Source organism: Ammospiza nelsoni, chromosome 9, assembly GCF_027579445.1.
Source record: "Ammospiza nelsoni isolate bAmmNel1 chromosome 9, bAmmNel1.pri, whole genome shotgun sequence".
Lineage (NCBI taxonomy): Eukaryota > Metazoa > Chordata > Aves > Passeriformes > Passerellidae > Ammospiza > Ammospiza nelsoni.
The window spans coordinates 18,018,425-18,040,069 of NC_080641.1; the positions used below are offsets into that span (position 1 = coordinate 18,018,425).

Below are 21,645 nucleotides of genomic sequence, written 5' to 3' on the forward strand. Positions count from 1 at the left end.
AGATCCTGATTGAATTTAAAGGGCTGTAATATAACTGTAACAAAACCAATGTCATCCACTGACATGCACTCAACCTTCAAAGATTTATATCAATATGTAAACATAAAGTAATGCAACTTAGCCTGAATGAGGGCAGACAAGAAGATGGCCCTGAAATTAAATGCAAATGGCATACAGTATATAGTGCTCAGTGGTATCCAGGCCTTGATCTACAGCTGAAACTTGATGCTTCCACAATAAAAAAGCAGTAATTATAAAATATCACCTCTAAAATAATCCAGAGCCACTGCAATATCTTAGTGCTCCTGAAGTGGTTTTAGCATTCAGTCTTGGCCACAGGCCTAGCAATCCTGAGCAGCTTCTAATTATGTGACAGCTTGTTCTTCTGTATTTGTTTAATTTGGCTTGGGTTTTAACCTGATCCACAGCAGCAGAAAAAGTTCTGTCCTTATGATCCCTTGCAACAGACCAAGCAAAACAGATTATGACCAAAACCCTAGACAAGAGTTTCTAAAAGGAAGAATATAAATAAAAAATGGTGTCACTTGCTGGAAAATCCAGACACATTTATACATTTTCAGCCTCAGATTTTATTGTTTTCCTTGTTCAGTAGTGTGACTATTTTGAATTCTGTGCAGGATTTGTACAGAGTTCAGAGTAAGGGTTGGAATGAAATATTACAATTAATGAGGCAGCTCTCACCAGCAAAAGCAGTCATTTTGCCTATCCACAGCTGCATTGAATACTAATCCATGCCAAGGCATCTGAATTATGCTGAATCTGCTGTAATTGCTGGTGGTATTTGTCTATAGTAACTCCTCCACCCTAGGAAAGGGCAGGTAAAGTGGAAAAGCTTAGTCTAACTCTTTAGTAGTTTAAGTTTTAATAAATTGAAATTTCTTGACCAGGAAGATTGAAGTTGTGAAGGTTCTCCTACAACATGGAAAAACCAGCGGTAAAGGAATTCTAATTAGCTGAGAACTATGGCCACTATTATCTGTCTATATTTGATCAAGTTATTGCTGAAGCTTCCCAGAGAAACCAGTAGTATTCCAAACTTAAAACTCAGAAAAACTGTAATAGTTTTTAGCCAAGTTCTAGGGAATGGTCTGGTATAGGGAAAACACCAGACAGATGGATTAGCTCATGTGATAGAGCAAAAAAACAACAAGGCCCATGTCAAGGAAAATTCAGAGGCTGGCATTTCCAGAGGAAAAAACTCCCAGAGCAGAATGGGCAGTAGGAGTGAAACTGCCAGCAGTGAATTTCTCTCCTTGAGAACTGATTCACCAAATCAATGTGATCTGATGTCCTAGTGATCTCTGTTGGAAATGACATTGTTATTTCTAAACAGGTTTTTAGTCAGTGGCTGATAAGAGTATGAACCTTCACTGATATGATTAAATAACTGGTCCTAACATTTCTGAATGGGTAACTAGAGAGAAAATCTATCAGAGGATCAGATTCAGAGTTCTTTGAAGCAAATTGAAATCATGCTGCAATCCAAGTGTATCTATGGTCCAGACATAAAATATCTATCTTGGTAATTTCTTCAAGTCCAGGTCAGGTGTTCCACACTGACGTTTCCTGCAGTTTTTGAATACATACACAAAATTTCATCTCTGTCACAAGCTATAAGACATATGTCAATAATACAGGTAGTTATTTTCTGTAAGCCTTCAGGGCTACAGAACAGACCTTTTAAAATGCATTTTCTACTTCCTAATAATGAGAAAAAAAACTCAAAGAGAAAAATGCAAAAATGCAAAGCCCCAAAGCCAAACACAAGCCTTGTGTAATAGTGGCTTGGGAAAAGAAGTCATAAAATGTTAGATCTTTTTTTTTTTTTTTGTATAAAAAACTACTCTAAAGTGAATAGATTTATACATGTTCTCCAGTCTTGGGAAAAGTATTATATCAACAAAAATAACATAGAAAAAATCCTATTCTAATATTTATATAAGGTTTTAAAGAGGGATTGACACTGAAATTTGCTTGTCTTGCTCCCCATGCACACTTTTTTTCCTTTTTTTTTTCTTATATATACACTGTTTGATAATATTTAAAATGTGGCTAATCACACCCTTATTTTATTGAGTCTTGATGACCTTCTGTTCTGTCTCATACTGCAGTAAATCCCGAAGTGTGGACAGAGGCCAGGATATGCAACATTACTGGAGATCCTCAATTCCTCACACAGCTCATGCTTTCTTTTCTATCTTTTACAGGTTTTATAAAGTGTGTAATCAATTTAAATACTTATGAAAACTATCTTACAAAATGCTAAACTCTACAATATGACAATGGCACAACTGTAATCTATTTACACTGAGCTTCACTGGCCTATGTTTCCAAAGAAAAGTAAAGGATTGGACAGAAATGTCTCCTAGTTCCTTCATTCCAAAATTGTATCAAACAATACGAAGTCAATGCCTTTGGTGCAACTGAAGGAGGTTGTGTATTTTGCACTGTCACTGCTCAGCCTCTAACTAACACAGGCATCACATTCATGCTTACACCAACACAAAAGAAGTACATCTTCCTAAGGCTTGCAGCTTTTAGCCAGTTGTACTTTGAAGCTTTGGGATTTACTTTATCAAACTTTCTTTTTTATAGGCATGCTCAAGTATGGGTTTGAGTTCTTCACATGGTATACTTCTGATTAATTTTCTGTACTGCTGATAGAACGATTCAAGCAAGAATAACATTTTCTGTTGCAAAATTCCATGCAATGATGAAAGAATTGAATTATAATCAAAGCCGTTAACAAATAATATATAATTAAAGAGGCATATTTTATCCTGATTTAAGGTGTTTGATATTACCTAGGCTTAGCAGAAATTCTCTCAAGTGAAAGCCAGGTTTTCCCACCTACTTGGGCCCAAGTAAGCCTAGATACATTTCTTCTATAGGTGTTTCAGAAAAGTCCAGTTTGTTCTCAGCAGAAACACTTAAGATACCCAGCCAAACCCCTGTACTAATGTTTTGCTTTTATCATAGTATTTGGTACAAAAATCATTTGCACCAGAATCACTTAGAGTCTTAGCTCCCAATTCCAAAATGTACCATTTTTAGCCAGCTGGTTGTGCAAAATCCTCCAAAAATGGTTTCTAAAGCAACGGAAATCAAATGCAGTAAGAACTGTTCAGTTAAAAAAAAAAAAGAGACAAATAAAGAAAGAACATTTTGGAAAGCAAAGAGAGAACAGCACTTGATAATTTTTATACAGGCGTCACATTTTATAGATTTTGTAGCTGTAAACTGGATAGTATAATAAAAAGAATTAACTGATTGAAGTTAAGGAAATTAAGAGGAGCTAGAAGCAGAGTTATATTTGCAGCTGGCCTTCGAGAAGTGTCTAACTGAGATGCATAGTCATTGCTGTCAGGGGGAAGAAGAGATCCTTTCAAAAGGTTGATCCTGTTCTTTAGGTGCAGAGAATCACCCACTCAAGGTGAATTTGTCTCTCCATTTGCCAGACAGGAGTGGTGTGAGAAATAAGGCTCCTATCTGAACTACTAAAATCAGACAAAATGAATTTATATATATAAAGACAATTTCTACTTTTCTTTTATATAAAATACTGACCCAGCTGCTCATTCTGACAGGATATTTCGGTTCTGTTGAAATCATCTCCTCCCTTTGGGTGAATGATTAAACCAGCCCACTTTTGCCTGCTCTTAATGACTAACTTATAATTTAGAGGTGTTTCAGTGCTTTTTTGGAAAATGTAATTGAGTTCACTGACAAGACTGATATACCTTCTCTCTGAATAAAGCTAGTTCTAACAAAAGTGGCAAGTTCAGGGCTGTGGAAGGCTTGCATTAAAAAAAAAAAGTCTTGCATTTTTGATGATTTTTGCTATATCTGAGATTATGGAGATGTCCTGTCTGTAAAAGTTCAAATATTTGTACAGCATAACAGAATGATTCAAGCATTTTTCATCCAACTGTAGATGCTGTTTCTTAACATTAAAGCCCACCATCAAGACAGTGAGAGTAGATGAAGTGCTACAGGCAATGTTATAAGGAATGTATCTCCTTTTGTTACAGAAGAATGAAACATGAATTTAAAATCCTAAGGAGACTAACCTGCATGACACTCTACAGCCTAACTGAAACCAAAGGAGTTATTTTCTTTATGCCAACTGAAACTCTGTTCAAAATCTTTATTAAGTGACATTAGCACTTCAAACTTACCGTAATTGATGGTCCAGCAAAAACCAGACTAAGCAACATCAAGAAGGGAACAGATTCTTGCGTAGGTTCAATGTATGGCATACTCAGACTCTTGTCATAGCAATTAAATCCAGAGTGAACTGGCTTGAAGACATCAGTAAGTTCAAGAAAATAGAGGCTAACAACAGAAGATGCCAGTATGGGCAACTAAAAGAGAAGAAAGCAACAAATTACTGTTTGGAAATGGAATAGCAATGCTTTTGCAAAGACAACATAGTCTGTTAATAAATCTCTTTGATGTTTGTTGTTTATAGCTCACTGCTCCTTGTCATGCCTCTTCTACTATCTCTAAATAATTAATTCTCTGGAGATATGGTACTGTTCAGTTGATATCAATAACCCTGCTGTCTACCAAGCTAGTCAAAACACCCAGCCCAATCTTTGGCACATATAATTTAGCCTTTTCATCTATGAATCATTAATAGAAAAACTTTGATTTAATTTTTTTTTAGGAAAGTATCAGGACTGCAGTCTCCCATATGGGGGCCTCAGTACTCTGCTGTTCATCAATCACCCTTTTTGGTCCTTTAGCAACTCTCTGTCATGTATGACAGTCTTCACATCAAAGCCATTTTGCATTAAGTTTCAAAGTAATAGTTAATGAAAACCAGTATCCAGTCCTTCCCTAGAATCTAAATATGTGATAATGCACATCTATTTCACAATTCTACCAAAAAAGCAATTAACTTTGGCAAGATTCAGTCTGTTTAGAACCTTGATGACTATAGTTTACAATTCTTTTATCCTCTAGCTATTTAGTTATCCAACCCGTTGCAATTACTTCCACTAATTTTTTAAGAGCAGAGTTGGCCCTTCTTGGAGCCCAAATTCACCACTGCTCACCATGAGCTCCTTAAAGCACAGGATCAACCACTAAATGTCTGTGGAAGGAAGTAATTTAACGGAAGATATAGCAAAAAGGCATTTTAAAGCTGTTGGTTTGTAAGTGAACAAAGAGAACAGCCTTGCTGCCCTGGCAGATGGGCATTCAGAGGTGACCAGCAGGATGTGATTATTCTCTGCATCCTCCTTAGTAAACACTCAGAAACACTTTTTGTTTATTGTTTTACAGAGTCCTTCACGAACAAGGCAATATTAGAACAACTTCCTGCTCTGCCACTGGGATGCAAGGAGTCTTTTTGGTGTCTGTACTGCAATGAAGGTACCTGTGGTTAACAGCACCTGAGATTAGGAGAAAAAGCAATTATCCTAAAAGAATTTTGAGCATACTTAAATTATATTATTTTTGCAATGCCCAGTTCAAATTTACAAATACAACTGATTGTTTAAAATCATTGTCATTCATCCCATTCTACAATGCAATATGAAAGCAGAGGTAAAATGGGACCCATATGCATTTGGAGAAAATTATGAATAAAATCTGCTCTACATGGCAGAGGGACAATGGTTTCTTGCATTAACATGCAATTTTCAGTTTTTAAAGCATTGCGCTTATAAAATCAGGCTCTTTGTGCATAAAATGTAATTCTGGGTGATTAAAGAAGGAGAGTTCCAGCTAAATTTAATCGAAACATCTTTTAATATGGGTTTTTTTTTTAAAAAAAGAACAGCTTATCTTTGATTTGCTGATTTGAAAAGGGTGAGTTTTGTCTTCAAAGTTTACAAGCAAAATCTGAAGAGGGTGGTGAATGGAAGAATGTTGCTTGTCTGATTATATCTGTGTTCACCTTGATTGCCTTGTAATATCACATAGTATAGAGGCTGTGATTGTGTACAAAGGGAAGAAATATGGATTGGCATTCTTAAGTACTGTGAGCATTACAGGAATAAGATCAGGCATCTAGGAAGTTTGCTTCAGTAAATAGTGTGCATATGTATGTATGTATGTATGTGTATATGTAGAACCCAATATGTAGAACCCAACCACATCCATATTTGCACTTACATACTATACCATACATACATACATATTATGTGCAGCATATAACATACATAATATGTAATACATATGATGTGAATACATAATGTATAACTATTGTATAATCTGACAGAAATATGTATATATGTATGGAGTAATTACATACAATGTCACTAAATTAAGTTCTGCTTCTTGCCTATCACAGGAAGAAGTCCAGTTCTTTAGCAGGATGTATTATACAATACATATATATATATATATATATATATATATATATATATATATATATATATATATAAAAAATACATATAATCCTCACTTTGTTCTGAATGCAGCCTTATTGACCATAATGCAAACATTCATGATCTGTCAGCATGGGCTACCCTGCTTCCAGTCATTACACAGATGTGCAGGATGAAATAGGCCTTCCCTGATATCTTCACACTCTGGGAATAATTTAGATTGTTGTGGAACTGGGTGCCCTTCTCTCAACACCTGCCTGAACAGAGACTCTGCTGATTGGCATAAGAGGCCTCTGGACCCAAAGGCTGCCACAGTGTACCCTGTCCTGGTGTGCAGACTGCTTGCACTAACTCTGTGCTGTTCTTGCTAGGACATTGAAATTCTGCACAGCATTTGATCTCTCAACTTCCCTTTTGCACTACATTTAACTCTTGAAACATTTGCAACGTCCTTTATTAATAACTATTTGAAACTCATACTTAATGACTTAGTAAGGGTCCAGGTCCCATTGGGCAAAGCACCCTAAAACAGGACACAAACTTATTCCAGTGGGCTAAACCAAGCAGATTCCTATTGTCCCTTCTTTTGAGAAATTATGCCCTTTTATCAAGATGTCCCCAAATATTAATTTCCCTGAACAAAAACACAGAGCAGGCCCACTCATGGAACACCTTACATTCAGAGTTTCATCTTCAGTATTTTTCCATTTCTCCAATATCAGGAAGGGAAAGTCTCTCCTTGAACAATACTTTATGCATTAGCCACAAGGCAAACTCTACTTGGATCACAGTATTTTTAGACAGGCAACTGTTTTAAATGGCAGTATTCAACTATCAAAAATAGGCAATATTTGAAGTGGTATTTTATTGTGGAACACTAAAATAAAAGGTAGTGAATAACTTTTTCTTTAAACTACTGTATGTAAGCTGTGACTCTATTATTAATTTAAAAATCAAGGAATTTAGGGAATTGCATTTTACTGTCTTATGACTTCAGTACAGGACTCCTGTATTATTTCTGACTGTAATTATCTGTTCTGCTAAAGAAAATATATACTTCAAAAGGATTATGAACCTCTGACATAACTGCTTACAGTACTAATGATTAAGTCTGTAGTCAATTTGCTATATACAGTATGTCATATCCCAAAGAACATTTTTCTTCCCATCTCTTTAAAAATACAGATATAAAATATGTCTTCTACAAGTCTCACATTTATAAAAAGGAAAAGGCAAATGTTTCTAAAGTCTTCTAAACAGTATAACTGACTATTTAATATATGAATATTTATGGAGTGTTCTGCTTAAGGCAGCAGCATTTCTGTAATTATAGACTTCGGCGCCCAACACCTTGAAAATGTCAAATATAATTAGGTGGTAGAATGTGTATTGTTTTAATTACAAAATGGAATAGGAATTTTCCTGTGCCTAATTAGAATAATAAAACCCCCAACGTCAATTCTTGACTAATCCTGACTAATAAGTCTTTATACTCTTACTTCCTTGGATGGATAATGGAGAAAGATCCCTGTTTAGCTTTTAATTTAGACCTGTAAATTTAAAGTTTAACCCAAATGGTCAAACCTTGTTCAGCTTAGAGCCTTAAAGTCACAAGGATAATCAGCATAGCTATTGAAAAAGTTTGATTTGTAGTCTATTTATTTTTTAGAAAGAGGTTTTCTGTCTTTTGCCTCCTTGCTGTTTTCTTAAACTGTAAGCTAAAAGCCTTCATTAAACCCCAGAACTTTACTATTAATAATAATTAACATTATTAATATTTTAAAAGCTTTTACTGTATTGAGTGAGGAATAGTCCAAGCATCAGAAAAGATGTTCTCTGTTCCCAAGAGTTCAACAAGGATGCAAATACCCAGAGATGTTGTAAAGAGAAAACTTCCTGTATTACATAGTGCAGGACAAACCAAAGCAGCATTCAGCAGCACAACTTCTCTGAATTGATGGGGCATGTAACAAATCTTCCTTCTGGCCAAGAGCCACAGGGCAGCTATCACAATGATAGATCACAGAAGTCTGAATGAAGAGTGGAAGGTCAAGGCTTAGTAGGGAAGTCCTATTGGAGTGGATAGAACATGGCAATCCCTGGCTTCTATAAATTCTCTAAAATTGTATGCTGCTAGTTTTATATTTTACTCTCATATTCATCAGTACTTTTGTTAACAAAACAAAAAGTCCCTATTTATCTTCAGGAAAACAGCATCTTAAAATTCATGGCTTCGTGAGGATTCAGCTATGGAATGTCACGTACTCAGATGTCTGAACTTGTTTTGTAGGTTGCAGTTATGTGACTTGTGCTTTGCTAAATTGCACTGTCTGGGGGTTCTCTTTTACCATGAACACATACCCAGATCCCACGGCGATGTTGCCTGTATAAAAGGTAGGCAGAAAAGAGAGAAGCAGCATGGATGTAGCTTTCAGAGAGTCAATGCAAGCTAAAGATGGTATGACTAGACCAGCTGTTGAAAGAAAGGATTATGGAATGCCTGATACACTGTCTGGTATTTTGTGTCTTGTAAATAATTTTTAGACTTGGATGGCCAGGAACTTCTCAGATTCTTAGCTTGTTCTGCAGCCCTTCCACAGCAAGTAAGAGGCTCCTGAGTATGGGAACTGCCTCCTGATGTTTCTCTTGTTTTCTGGGAATTGGAAATCTTTGCAAGCAATCAAGTAAATAAACAGGATTGCCTCAAAGAGATAATAAATGAATGCCCCTGGTTTCCCAGCATGAAAAAATATCAGCCAAGTCTTTCAGAGAAGGATGGTCTAATTAATAACTATGTTTAGTTCCCATGACAAGGCTGTGCATTGTGGAAGATTCTATTAAATTTATCATAAATGTCGATCCTTGTGCCAAGGAATTCATGGTCTAAATGACAAGGCACAACAGATGGAGACAAGAAAGAGGGCTGTAGTGGGTTGGAGGAGACAAGGTGCTCCTTAGCCAACTCCTAACAGCCAGCTCCTGCAGCTTTCAGCCACCCTGGCTGCTGTCCTGTGGTACCTTGCTGCCAGATTCACAATGGACAGGAGCAGAGAATGGAAAGAGGATAGAGGTTTCTCTTATCCTGACAGGGATGAATACTGAGCTCATTACTGTGATTGAACACCTTCCAGAATAGGTCAGTATTAAGAAATGGCATCAGCCAAATTCTGTCATTTTCTCATTTTTGAGAACCCATGACTCTCTGAAGAGAGAGCACTAAGCACGGGATGCCTATAGAGCAGGGGACTGGCTTGACAGAAAAGTGAGATTTTTTTATTTATTTTTATGGTCTAAACTTAATTCTCAAATGTTGAAGGCTTATAAAAGAAGGCATTCTGTCTTTTCAGAAATTTAAGGCTTCCATCTGTACAAATGCTTTTTTGCTTTTCTGCCTGAACTTGACTTTCTGCTGCTCCTTGTCCCTTTTCTGGATGCAAATTTCCTGGCCCAAAGGTAGAAGGAATTAGTCTTTTCTCTAAACTACCTGTGCCTCACCCCTGTCTAATTTTTGTGGAAATAGTGTACAGATACATGATATAAAGGTCTTTCTTCTCATACACTTAATGCTATTTGATTTAATTTCAACTAAAAGTTGAATTTCAAATCCCAGATGTCTTTGAAATCTATTATAATTACCATTTTGGAAAATTAAGTTATATATATTTCCAGCATTGGTTTTAGAATTCAACTTAATTGTTTTGTGACTGCCAATTACAGACGAGCTTTGGAAATAAAACAGCTATCTTCATGTAACTTCAAATTATCCTTTTCTTTTACCAGTTCTTGAAAGAAAAGTCTCAGTATGTGTAAGACCTAAAACAGACCTGATATATCAGTGATAAAATTTCTACTTATTTCAGAAATCTCAATCATGCTGAATGCACAGTAACCCTAAAAGTGCTTTTTTCTTTTTATCTTTTTTTAATAAATATATGTGAAGAAGCAATTATACAGGGAGAAACAAACAAAATAAAAATTCTTCAACAAAAATATTTTTGGGGAGTCTATAAATCTATAAATATTTTACAAAATTTCTACATTATATATTTGTATATATTCTATTAAAGATATGTGTTTAAAGTAAATTTTCAGGCAGAAATTTAAAACACAAAACCACCAGTAATGCATTTCTTTTCAGTGTGACTTCAAACATAATTGATGACTCCTTATCTTAATTATTATTGTTTGATTACATCAATTATAATTAAAATAAATGAATAATTGTTATAATCAATTAATAACTATAGACAACGAGATTTAGGATATTACACATACTGTTGATTGCAAAATTTATGCTTCTGCTGCAATGTCATGGTAAATCAAGAAGAGCAGTACTTCAACAAAAGGCGGTTGTTTTCAGGCCTGTCACCAAATTTCAGCTAGAAGTTTCTTCAAAAAACCCATGTCTAAGGGACAAAGCTGCCAGTCCCTACACAATGCTACAATTTATTGTACTCTCTAAAGCATGCTGATTTCCCTACATACAAAAAAAAATAAATTAATCCTGTAGGTACCCTTCTCCAGTGGCTTCCTCCCGCCGTGCTGTTTAGCCACTTCTGAACTCCCTACAAACTAAACTTTTAAGTGACAGGACATCAGACAAGATACCATGTTTGTAATAGCTCAGTTCCTGGGCGTGTTAAGGTTCCACAATATGCTGGCTTTTATTAACTTTGGCTTCACAGTAATAGATTTTTAACAACTATAAAAGAAGATCACAGATGGTAGAATTATAAAATTTTGGAAGAGGTAGTAATTTGGAAAAATGTATCTCCATTAATCTCTAACATATTCAGACCTTTTTTTGCTACTGGAAGTATTAGGTCAAGAGGATGTTGCTGGACTGAAAAGGAAGCAAGGCCTTCTTTCACTGAGAACTACTGAAACTCTACACTTGCCAAGTGTAGGAGGATGGAATATAAGAAAATAAAGATTGTGTAGAAAGTAATCTTACCCCTAAGGAGTTGCAGCTGGGCCAATTATCAAAGATTAGGAGCAGGCCTGACTTTAACAGGCCACAGCTGTAACCAATGAGAAGAAGATGCTATAGAAGAGTGGGGTGGCTGGGTGAGAAGGGAATGGGAGTCGGTTGGCTGCTTTGTGAAGAAGAAAGAGTCAGTGCTCTGAGGAGCTACCCACGAGAAACACCAAGAAGGTATGGAACTTTTGTGATAAGGAGACAACAGTATGGAAGCCCTGCAATGAGATGACAGCACCCAAGCACATAGCCAAAACCAGAAGGGACGTCTGCCTTCTGGCATTTGCATGTGTTTCCCAAAGACAGCCTTGGCAGCGTTGTGACACCTCCCTTTTCATTCCTCTTTTATGGGCATCTCCTGCTAAAACTGGTGTTGTTTAGGCTGTACAACTTTTCTACAAGCACAGAACTGACAGAGAGAATGCAACATTGATGACTTGGCCAATGAATTATACAGCTGTTCTGAATGCATAGCAGCCTCCTCAGGTCTTGGATAGCTCCCTAATATTTTGGGGATATTGGTCTGTAATGCAGCTTTATAAACATGTGACATCTCTCTTCTGAGAGTTAGCCACATGACTAGGTCAGCTCAATGAGCAGAGAACTAAGTGTATTTCTACTTCTCCTTCTCTCACACATGGTTGAATCTTTTGAAAGAAAAAGATGTGTTTGGAAAATACTATGCTTCTTTGACAGTAACAAAGGGATAATTTCATCTTCTGCCATTGGGGATCTTTGTTGGGTGCAGCCCCCAGTTAATTTAAGTTTAACAGAAAACCAATCTAGCTGTGCCTCCAAGGCACAGCATTACAGTTTAATTTTTACATTAGATCCAAACATCCTATTCTTAGGAAGAAAGATTTATTCCTACAGCCTATTCTCTCTCTTATTCCAAACACTGCACTCCACTGATCTTTTTTTTTTTTTGTCTTTTGCAGTCACACCTATACATGACTTGTGGGTCATTGTAATTTAAATATTGTGGGTTGTGCATGGCTGAACAGCTGAAAAGCATTCCAGATGTGACTAAGAAGTGCTACTGAGTTTCAAATGATGTTTCAAGCCCAGCTTTCTCAGCGTATGTTAGGAAAAAAAGGAAGTAAAGCACCTGTTACAGAGACGCTGCAGCCATTCCCTTCATGCACTTATTTCAAGGGGTCTCGTGACCTCCTGAGTTCTGCAGCCTGCAGTTCTACAATGATAACAGATCTTTGTGCTTTCTGCTGGTGAGAATTACAGCTCCTTTGGGGAACAAGGAAAATAAGTGGTCTTCTACCATTGGAAGAAGTGTTTCCAAACTAAGACCTGGCTGAGCTCTGGAAATGCAGAAAAAGAAGCTGTATCCATATGCATTCATAATACAAAGTCTAGAAGACAACATAAGGAAGAAAATTCAACTGCACAAGGGACAGTGTCTAAAATATGTCCAATTTTAGTCCCTGGAAGTTACACAACCAGCAGATGAACGCTGTACTACAGCAACACAATTTAGCTGGAGAATAAATGCATTGAGTCATGCAGATTGACAACACCTTGACCTTTTGCATTTCCACATATTAGGCACTGGATGAAGCAGTAATACCACTGAAGTCAAAGGCAAAATTTATGCAACTTCCATGAGAGCAGGATTTAAACCAGGAGCTTTTGAAATGGGAGAGCATGACTAAAGACAGTCTATTCCCTTCACTGAGAGAAATCTATCTGTCCTGACTCCAAAGTGTGACCACTCTGCCAGGAATAGAAACTACGTAACTCTGGAAATTTTTCAGATTGATATTAAAATTCAAGACATCAGTATTTTTTCTCTAAGTGAATACAATAATGGTATTCTCTGAATATGCTGAAAACAAAGTCAGTTAACGAAACCCAAAACTTATTCCAGGAATACTAATTTTCAAGATCTCCCAGAGGTATGTAGACTTTTTACCATGAAAAGTAATTCCCACTAGGCCAGAGGGACTATGAATTTTCAAAGAAATCTTTGTCTTTCTCAGCTATGCAAATGAAATTCCATAGATAACCCATAACAGTCTACAGAAACCTAAAATGCTTTAAGCACAATCAGGAATAAAAGAGGCCTAACTGCCTGATGGTGATGATGATTACCATGCCCTTCAGGTAAGTGTGCATAAGGCAGTCTAAAATTATTCAGCTCTCAGGAGTGTGTGCTAATCAGAGGTTCTGCTAAGCAGAACTATTACCAGGCCTTTAAAATAACCTCTACAATGTTCCCACAAGACATAGGATAAGTCATCAAGTTACTTTATTTTATGAATCATGAAATTTGATAACATGTAACTGAAAATGTGTTGAGATTTACTTCATAACGTTTATTTGCCTCTAATGCTTTTAGAGCATGACCCATCCACATTTTTTGGAAGCTGTCTCTTCATTTTCTTTCCATTTCTTTCCATTCAAAGCTCTACCTTGATTCTCCTTTTGCTTTCCTGTGTAAATGAAGAATACCTCTAATGATCTTAAGAGGAGCGTGTTCGTTTTATGTTTTAACTCTTTTGTTGGAAACACCTGCTGGTTTGAATTATCCACCAGTTCATAGAATATGAGTTGGAAGGGACACACAAGGACCACTGCAGTCCAGCTCCTGGCCCTGGACAGGACCATCCCCTAAAGTCACACCATGTGCTTGATGCCGTTGTCCAAACACTTCTTGAACTCTGTCACAGCTTGTGCTGTGACCACTGCCCTGAGGGGCTGTTCCAGTGCTCAACCACTCTCAGGGTGAAGAATCTTGGTGTAATATCCAACCTAGACCTCCCTTGACACAATTTCCTGTCTTTCTCTTGAGTCCCGTTGCTTGTCACCAGAGAGGAGAGATTGGTACCTGCTCCTCATCTTTTCCCTTGTGAGGAAGCTGTAGACAGCTGGGGTCTCATGTCAGTCTCCTTTTCTCCAGGTCAGCTGGCCTGCCTATATTCTGTGTAATCGTATTTTTATCTAAGCCTGATAGTCACTGCCACAAAACACATTTGTTTACTGGAGTTAATCTCATTCATAGCACATTCTTAAGGATCTTAACAGTTGAAACCCCTTAGTGTCAGAACTGTGTTTGCGTGTTGCTGTTTCTAAGTTCAGCATGCCTGCATTATATTGGTTGTTACATTTATTATTTAACTCATTTCAGTCTTTAAAATATATTTCGCTTGTATAACATGAATACATCCCTTTCCTACCATGTTGAAAAAAATTTAACTTTCAACTCAACGTCTTTTTTTTCTAAGTCTATGCTTTTGTTTAGCATCCAAGAGGAAAAAAACAAGCACATTTTTAGAAATGTATTTTATAAAAAATGTGGTTTTCCCTGGGCCTAGACCTCCTAAATAGGTCTTGCTGGAAAGTGGATGTCAGCAAGCCCTACTTTTCTTGTTTGAAGATGGAAACTTAATGGGCTATGTTTTTTTTTTTTGTTGCAATTCAGAGTGGGAAGGCACTGTCTTCTATGAACAGGAGAGGAAAGACAGAAGTGGATGAGTGCCAAAAGAAAAAAAAAACACAAAAGAATTGACAGCATTCAAAGACAAGAGGTTGAAAGCCTGTTTCTTACCATCCATTTATTAAAGTAAAAGCTTTAAAATTCAGAAAGCCTTATTTAAAGTAGGTAAGTTTTGGGTCTAAGTAGTTGGCTGTTGTTGGATTACATTAGGACCTTACCTCCTGCTTACAAAGGAAATCCTTATTACATGGTAATGCCTGTCAACCACACTGGGTGACTCCTCTATCCCTTACACTTGCAAACTTCTCATTGCAATTAAATGATCGCTGAATAAATCCCTCTTTATGGAGTACAACTCAATCTGGTTCTGTTTGAGCCAATCACAACGGGAGATTTTAAGTCACGTCCTTTCCCTGATGCTGCTGAAGTGCTGGCAATTTGCTGTGCTCCAAAGCTTCAGAAAGGCATTCTCGTTAGTCTGATTAAAATTGGTGCGCATGCGTCAAACGCTGAGTGGGCGTTCACAGGGAACACAGGCTACATGCTCCTTTCAAAAATCACATGAATTGGTGTTACCCTTTCACCCAAGTGATTTGAATCCTCAGCTGAAAGGGGGAAATAGTTTCAAATCCTCATGCTATATAATTGGACAGGGCTAATAACTCACAAAAAAAGTTTCCTAATCAACGTTTAGGTTCGGATGTGTTGCAGTCAGTTTTTGCTCTTGATGCTGCTTTTACTTTTCAGTTCAAGAAAGGCTGTAAGTCTGCAGTTCAGTAATTAGAAATTACTCCTGGTGGGGAAGGGCTCACACAGGCTCTTGACTGCTCCTGTGACTGAATAACAAAGAAGTCCTAAAGGTTCATTAGAAGACCTTTCTGTTAATTGAAGGCTTTGACTCCCTCAGAGCAACTGGGTGTTGAAAAGATCTCTACCTGTTTTTAAATGAAGCTTGGAATCTTGCTGAGGGACCTAACAGTCTAGACCTGAGTGGAGAACTTGCCTGCCTCATGTGGGAGCTGTAAGCAGAGTTCAGTGTAGGTTCTTAGCTGCTCACAGAATCCTTTACCTTATTCCTTGTAACAGCTGCAGGGAGCTTCTAGAGAAAGTATATGCATGCAATCAGTATTACATAAGGCAACTCTTAAGAGCAGCAAGCATACACTTTGTGCTGTTGCTCTGCATTTCATCCCATGTTGCTGCAGGCCAAAGCACAGCACAAGTTCTGTTGTGTCTTGCAGGACCTCTACACCATTTCCAGCATTAGAGTCCTCCTCAGGCTGAGGTACAGCAACCTCCCTTCCTGTCTGCATTCCCAAAGCAGCAGAGAGCACAGAGTGAAGAACCCCTTACCTTTTCTTAGGGGCCTCTCCAAGCTTGACCTCTGCCTCCTGTGCAAAGCCAATATAAGATATATGGCACAGCAAGTGCCTTCCATCAAAGGGCTTTTCTTGAGCAGGCCTAATCACATGGATAGGATGAACTTGGTACATCCATATAACCAGACCCTGTTAAGCTTTCCAGTTGGTGCAGCTTAGGGTTAGCTGCTGACCGTATCCAGGTGCTTACAGAACAGAAACACACCACTGTTACCTAAAATTCCTTCTGAACCCAACCGCCTTCTACCTTCCAGAGAACCTCCAAAGCTCTTCAGGTGTATTTGAGAGAAAATAGATTTTGTTTTATATTTCACCCTATGTTTATATTTTCATATTTTTATATATCAATTATACTAGGTATAGTTAACTTACACCACATTTTACCATTAAGTTCTTCACATTATTTTCACAATCTGTTTCCTCAAAGGTACCTCAAAGTGCCTCAGGCTCTCTTCCCTGTGAGTAGGATCACATGAAACACTTTGCTCAACCCATAAAACCTTCCTCTTTCTGCTGTGCCATTAAACAAATCCATGTCACAACTGTTTCTTTAAGCTTAAACTGTGTCTACTCATGATCTTCCAGAAGTACCTAAGTGACTGTATCTTCCAGAGGCTAAGTGCCTCCAAGTGACATACCAAGCAGCCAGTGTCTCTGCAGCTCCACCTGCTACCAGCTGAGCAGCCATAGCAGGTTTTGCCCTAGAAGATGTGCTGAGAACCTTGTTCTGTTTTCCAAGCAGACATTTTTAGCTCTGATAGAGGAAACATACCCTTCGGGGGTCAGCAAAAATATATCAGTGATTACCAATTTAAGAACATTTCTATTTTTCTAAGCATTCCCTTAGGAACGTGATTTTTATTCTATCAAAGCAATGCAAGCGGCGTTTGCCTGGAAGCCAACCCTTCTTGAAACATGTCTTCCTCCCGAGAAGCTCCTGTGCACATAGTCCGATATATTTGAGAAACCCTTTCATGTTCTCAGTAATTCTTAGAAATAATTCCTGCTCCAAAAGGCTCGAAAGATGAGATTAATTTATCCCTGCTCCTTATGGGGAGCTTCGATGCTGATTCCGGCGCGACAAAGCATCACGTAAGGGTTTTGCATCAGACGGTGCGGAGAGAGCACCGAGGCGAGCCCGCTCCCCGCGGGCGCACCGCGTTCCCCGCGGATCGGCTCCGCGCCGCTCCCCGCGCCCGCCGCCAGCCCCCGGCCAGCCCGCTCGGCGTAGCGGCCACTCACCTCCACGAAGTAGAAGCAGGGCAGGAGAGTGACACTGTCCTTGGTCACTTTGCCCTTCTGCCGCTCCTTCGCGGACATGCTGGCGGGGCTGCGGGCGGCGGCGCCGCGGCCAAGCGCTGCCCCGGCCGCTCGCAGCCGCCCGCCCGCCGCGGCTCTCCTCCTCCTCCGCCGCCGCCGCCGCCGTGCCGAGCGCTGCGCCGTGCGCGGGGCTGACGTCAGGAGCCGGCTCGGCGGGCGGGGGTCCCGGCCAGCTTAACTCCTTCGCGCCGGCCGGGCGGCACCGGGGAGCCCCGGGCGGTGCGCCAGCACCGCGGGGATGCTCTGGCTGCGGCGGGAGATTTGGGCGCGCACGTACGGGGTCGAGAGATCCCTGAGGGCATCAGGGTGTTCGGTGTGCTCCTTGGGGAGTCTGCGGCGTTTATCTTGTTTCTGGGAAATATTTTTTCTGAAACAGAGCAGTAGAACGTTCCAGGGAATAGCATTCCTATACAACCGATGTTCTTTTCTTGCAGGTGTACTCTTTTTGAAATCAAGACGTTAATGACAGCTCACCTCAGTCTTAGTGCCAGTCAGGGGGAGTAGTGTGACTGGGACTGAGCCAAACTGAGCTCTTCAACCCCATGTGCAATATTGAGGCATGTGATTTCTCTGATCTGTCAAGTATCTGGTGCAGTTCCTGCTACAGTCTTGAAGAGAAAAGAATTAACCCGAGCAATTGTTTCCATGGTGAAATGTGCTAAGATCCTATTTATGGCTCAAAGTTTGCAGCCTTTTCTCAGGCAAGATCCTGTTGATGTCAGTGAGAGGTACCCTGGATAAGGCCTTCAGGAATTCTCTGTGAAAGATAGCATTTACATTCTTTGTAGCACATTAATAAGGTCTGCAAAAGTTGTCTTGTGCCTATAAGCTCATTCCTGCATTATGATGTTCAGCTTTAATGTACAAGGAGAGAAGTGTGACTCAAGCAGTCATTGTTTATTTCCTGTCTTTCTCCTTTTGAGGGAAAATGGGAAATTACCTGCTGTTTTTGTTCAGATGGTTGCTAGTATTTTGGCTGCTATGGCAATGGAGGTGAAGATTCTCATCAGCCCCTTTTCTAGCTGTTCTCTTTCCATTTATCCAGAGTGGATATGCCAATCCATGCTCTGTACTGAGTAGACAAGCTTCATGAGAGGGTAAAATCAAAAATGTCCTTCATGCCTGCAGGCAGGTGTGGAAGGCAAATCTGTAGTCTGACTCCAAATCATTGAAAAAGACTTTTCAGAGCTGCAGCACACGTTGCCATACCAACATATATTCTTGTCTTAACCCTGTTAGGAAAGATTTAAAGGGTTTCTGCTGGCTCAGGAGTCAGGGCAATTGTTGGTAGCCTTGTAAAAGGCAGGTCAGGGGCCTCTAGGTGGTGGAGATAGCCAGGGGGGTTACTGGGAACAGAAGATCTGAGAGCAGAGGAGATTTGTTCCTGTCTATCAGCACTGAATTCCAGGAAATTACTAAGAGTGCTGTGGGGGTGTCCAGTAGTGGTTCATACCCATCAGTACAAGTCTAGCCTTTAAATAGAAGTAGTCACTTTTTGTTAACTTTCCTGGTGGTTTATCCCAAGTAAAACAGCAAGAGTTGAGGAGCTGTTGTAAGATTTTGTGCTTGCCAAATAGGTTATTATTGAGGAGAGTGGGTAATGAGTGATACCACTTAAAAGCCTTTACTGTATCCGCCTCAATTGTTGTGAAATCATTAATCTGGCTTGAAAATAATCAGCATACTCTAATAAAAATTATTCAAGAGTACTTTTTCTGTTTCACACAAAATTGCTCTATTCTGGGAGAATCAGGAGGATCAGGTTCTTCTCTGGTAAAATGAACAAACAAGCTCACATTATGATGTAACTTTAGAAACTGGAAAAATTCCTCCTCTAAGTTATATTTTATCATTGGACTGCCTAAAGGCCTGCTAAGAGTGCATTTATGATAGGTACAGTGAAACAAAAGGTAGTAGCCAGCCTCTATTCTACAAACTCACTATAAATATGTTTCTGATGTGAAGGATACCATGCAAGCTGTGTGGCTGCTGTAAGGGCAGGAAGAGTTGTGCTAGTCCACTGTGTTTGATTCTGGTAGAGCTAGGAGTGGGGTTACATATGAGTTAGCTGAAGAGGTTGTTTTTTGTCAGTGACATAGCTTGCCACAGAATCACAGAACATGTTGAGTTGTAAGGGACCCACAAGGATCATCAAGACCAACTCCTGGCCCTAGACCATGTCCAAGAGTTACACCATGTGCCCAAGAGCATTGTCCAAATGCTTCTTGAACTCTGTCAGGTGCTGTGAGCACTTCTCTTGGTCAGTCAAACACTGAGAAGGATGAGCCTCCCTCCTGATATGCACAGTGACCCAGTTCCAGCCTTCATCTTTAACAGGCCCTTGACTAACAGTCCTCTGGCTAATTACCCTGTAGGGTTCCGTGTCCACCTGCTTCTCCACTACATTGGAGGCTCAAGACTCCCAAAAGTCTTGAGACTGTAGTGTCTCTGAAAATAACCTTGCTCATTCACTTGAATAGTCAGTAACCTGTCCACTTCTTCCTGTAGCTCCTTCACCTGGTGACACAGCTCCTCACCCACAGCACACCTTCTGCAAAAGAACTGTTTGTCATCCCCAGCCTCACAAAGAGGCATCAGGCACTGCTGGAAACCTGTGACCTGGACAGCTACATCTACTGTCAGCATGCTCTGGCACAGCTGGCTCAGTGACTCTTGCAGCTGCATGGGATTCTAGTCAAACAGAGAAGGAAAAGGCTCGTAAGTGCTTGCATCCCAGCGTGGGACAAGGTCTCTGTCTTGAACTCATCTAAAGGTGACATTGATGGGCAACCATGGGCATGTCTAGGGTTCCCACCCTTCTCTCTGGGCTTTCACTTAGGTCCTCACTTGGAACTCAGCTAGAACAATCACCTTCTCAGGAATAAGTAACCAAGGTACAGCTAAGGTGCCACTTCACCATTTCAGCCTTGGTGTGCTGCCAGCAGTGGATTCCTAGATGCCAATAGGGTTGACAATAAATTTACTAATAAATTGATACTGAATTAAACTCATTTCCCCAAGTCTAGTCTGTTTTGCCCAAGACAGTAACTAGTGAGTGATCTCTCTCTGTTCTTGTCTTGACCCATTAGCCTTTTCTCATATTTTCTGTCCTCTCTCAGGCTGAGGAGGGGAGTGATAGAGAGGCTTTGGTAGACACCTGGTGTTTGTCCAAGGGCAGTCCACCACAATGAGTGTCTCATCCATATGATCTTCTAAAGGAAATGTGTTGGTGGTAACTAAACCAGAAACACCTCTGGTCCATTTCAATCATGATAGTCTTACAAGAAAGTGTGGTGATGTGTGACTTATGAATGCATCTATGTGCTGGATAGTCATATTTACAGAGTCTGCACTATTTCTGACAGCTTTTCTACCCACCTTCAAGCAAACTCAGAGAAGTGTCATGGACCATTTAGCATAAAGCATAAAATTGTTTGTTTATGCTTTGCTTCAGCAAAACCAATCAAGTTCATAAAAAAATTTAAAGGAGTTGGGGAACTAAAAGATGAAATTCGTAGATATGGACTATAGGTCTCTTCTGACTCATCTAGAATGAGTTTTTGGGAGTGATTTATTTTTCCATCAACAAAAAGAAAACTCAGCAATCAGTAGGTGCCCCTGGTGACTGCAAGCTGATTTTTTAGAGCTCTGTTTGACCCAAGACCTTGGCCCCCTAAAGAAGCATTGTTGATGAAACTTCTTTAGGTGAAGAAAGCACCTTCTTTGTGCTTCTCAGGCAGACAGTAGCTGCCACAGTTATTAGAAACCTGATTTGAAATTCTTTTCCAGTACAATCTAGTGTGTTGGCAAAGTTGCACTGCATTAAATGTGACTGCAGGTCATTGTCTCTTTGTCCAGGTCCTCTCTTCCCTCTGCAGCAGAGTCTGCCTTTGCTCCCAGGCTTTGGTATGTGCTGGACATGGGCAATGGCTGTGGTTTCACTGCTTCCATGGCAACAGAAAGCACACTGCAGAAGCAGGGACCGCTGTTACATCACTGAATAAACCCACTTGCAAAAGCAGTATGAAATAATGAGACAAAGATTTAGAGGAGCTGGTGAGTCTATGGCCTTGCAGATTACCTGGTCAGAGAGTGGCTCTGGGGGTTTGTAGCAAGCAGAAGTTTGGCCAGAGGCTGCAGCAGCAGCTGCAGTTACAG

The 21,645-nt window shown here is 39.6% G+C and overlaps 1 protein-coding gene and 1 long non-coding RNA gene across 2 annotated transcripts in view; one reads left to right on the forward strand and one right to left on the reverse strand.

Annotated features, from left to right (window-relative positions):
* The window catches only part of PLPPR4 (phospholipid phosphatase related 4), a 31,012-nt gene extending 13,448 nt beyond the window's left edge, over positions 1–17,564 (reverse strand). The window contains exons 1-2 of the mRNA XM_059478111.1: positions 17,410–17,564; positions 4,200–4,385 (exon numbers count right to left, since the gene is read on the reverse strand). Coding sequence (XP_059334094.1) covers positions 4,200–4,385; positions 17,410–17,487 — 264 coding nt within the window. The 5' untranslated portion in view covers positions 17,488–17,564. The remainder of the gene's footprint in view (positions 1–4,199; positions 4,386–17,409) is intronic.
* LOC132076785 (uncharacterized) lies at positions 11,468–15,331 on the forward strand. The gene is made up of 3 exons (XR_009418971.1): positions 11,468–11,514; positions 12,276–13,247; positions 14,774–15,331. It is a non-coding gene; the product is annotated as an uncharacterized LOC132076785 (long non-coding RNA).
* Positions 17,565–21,645: the final 4,081 nt, after the last annotated feature.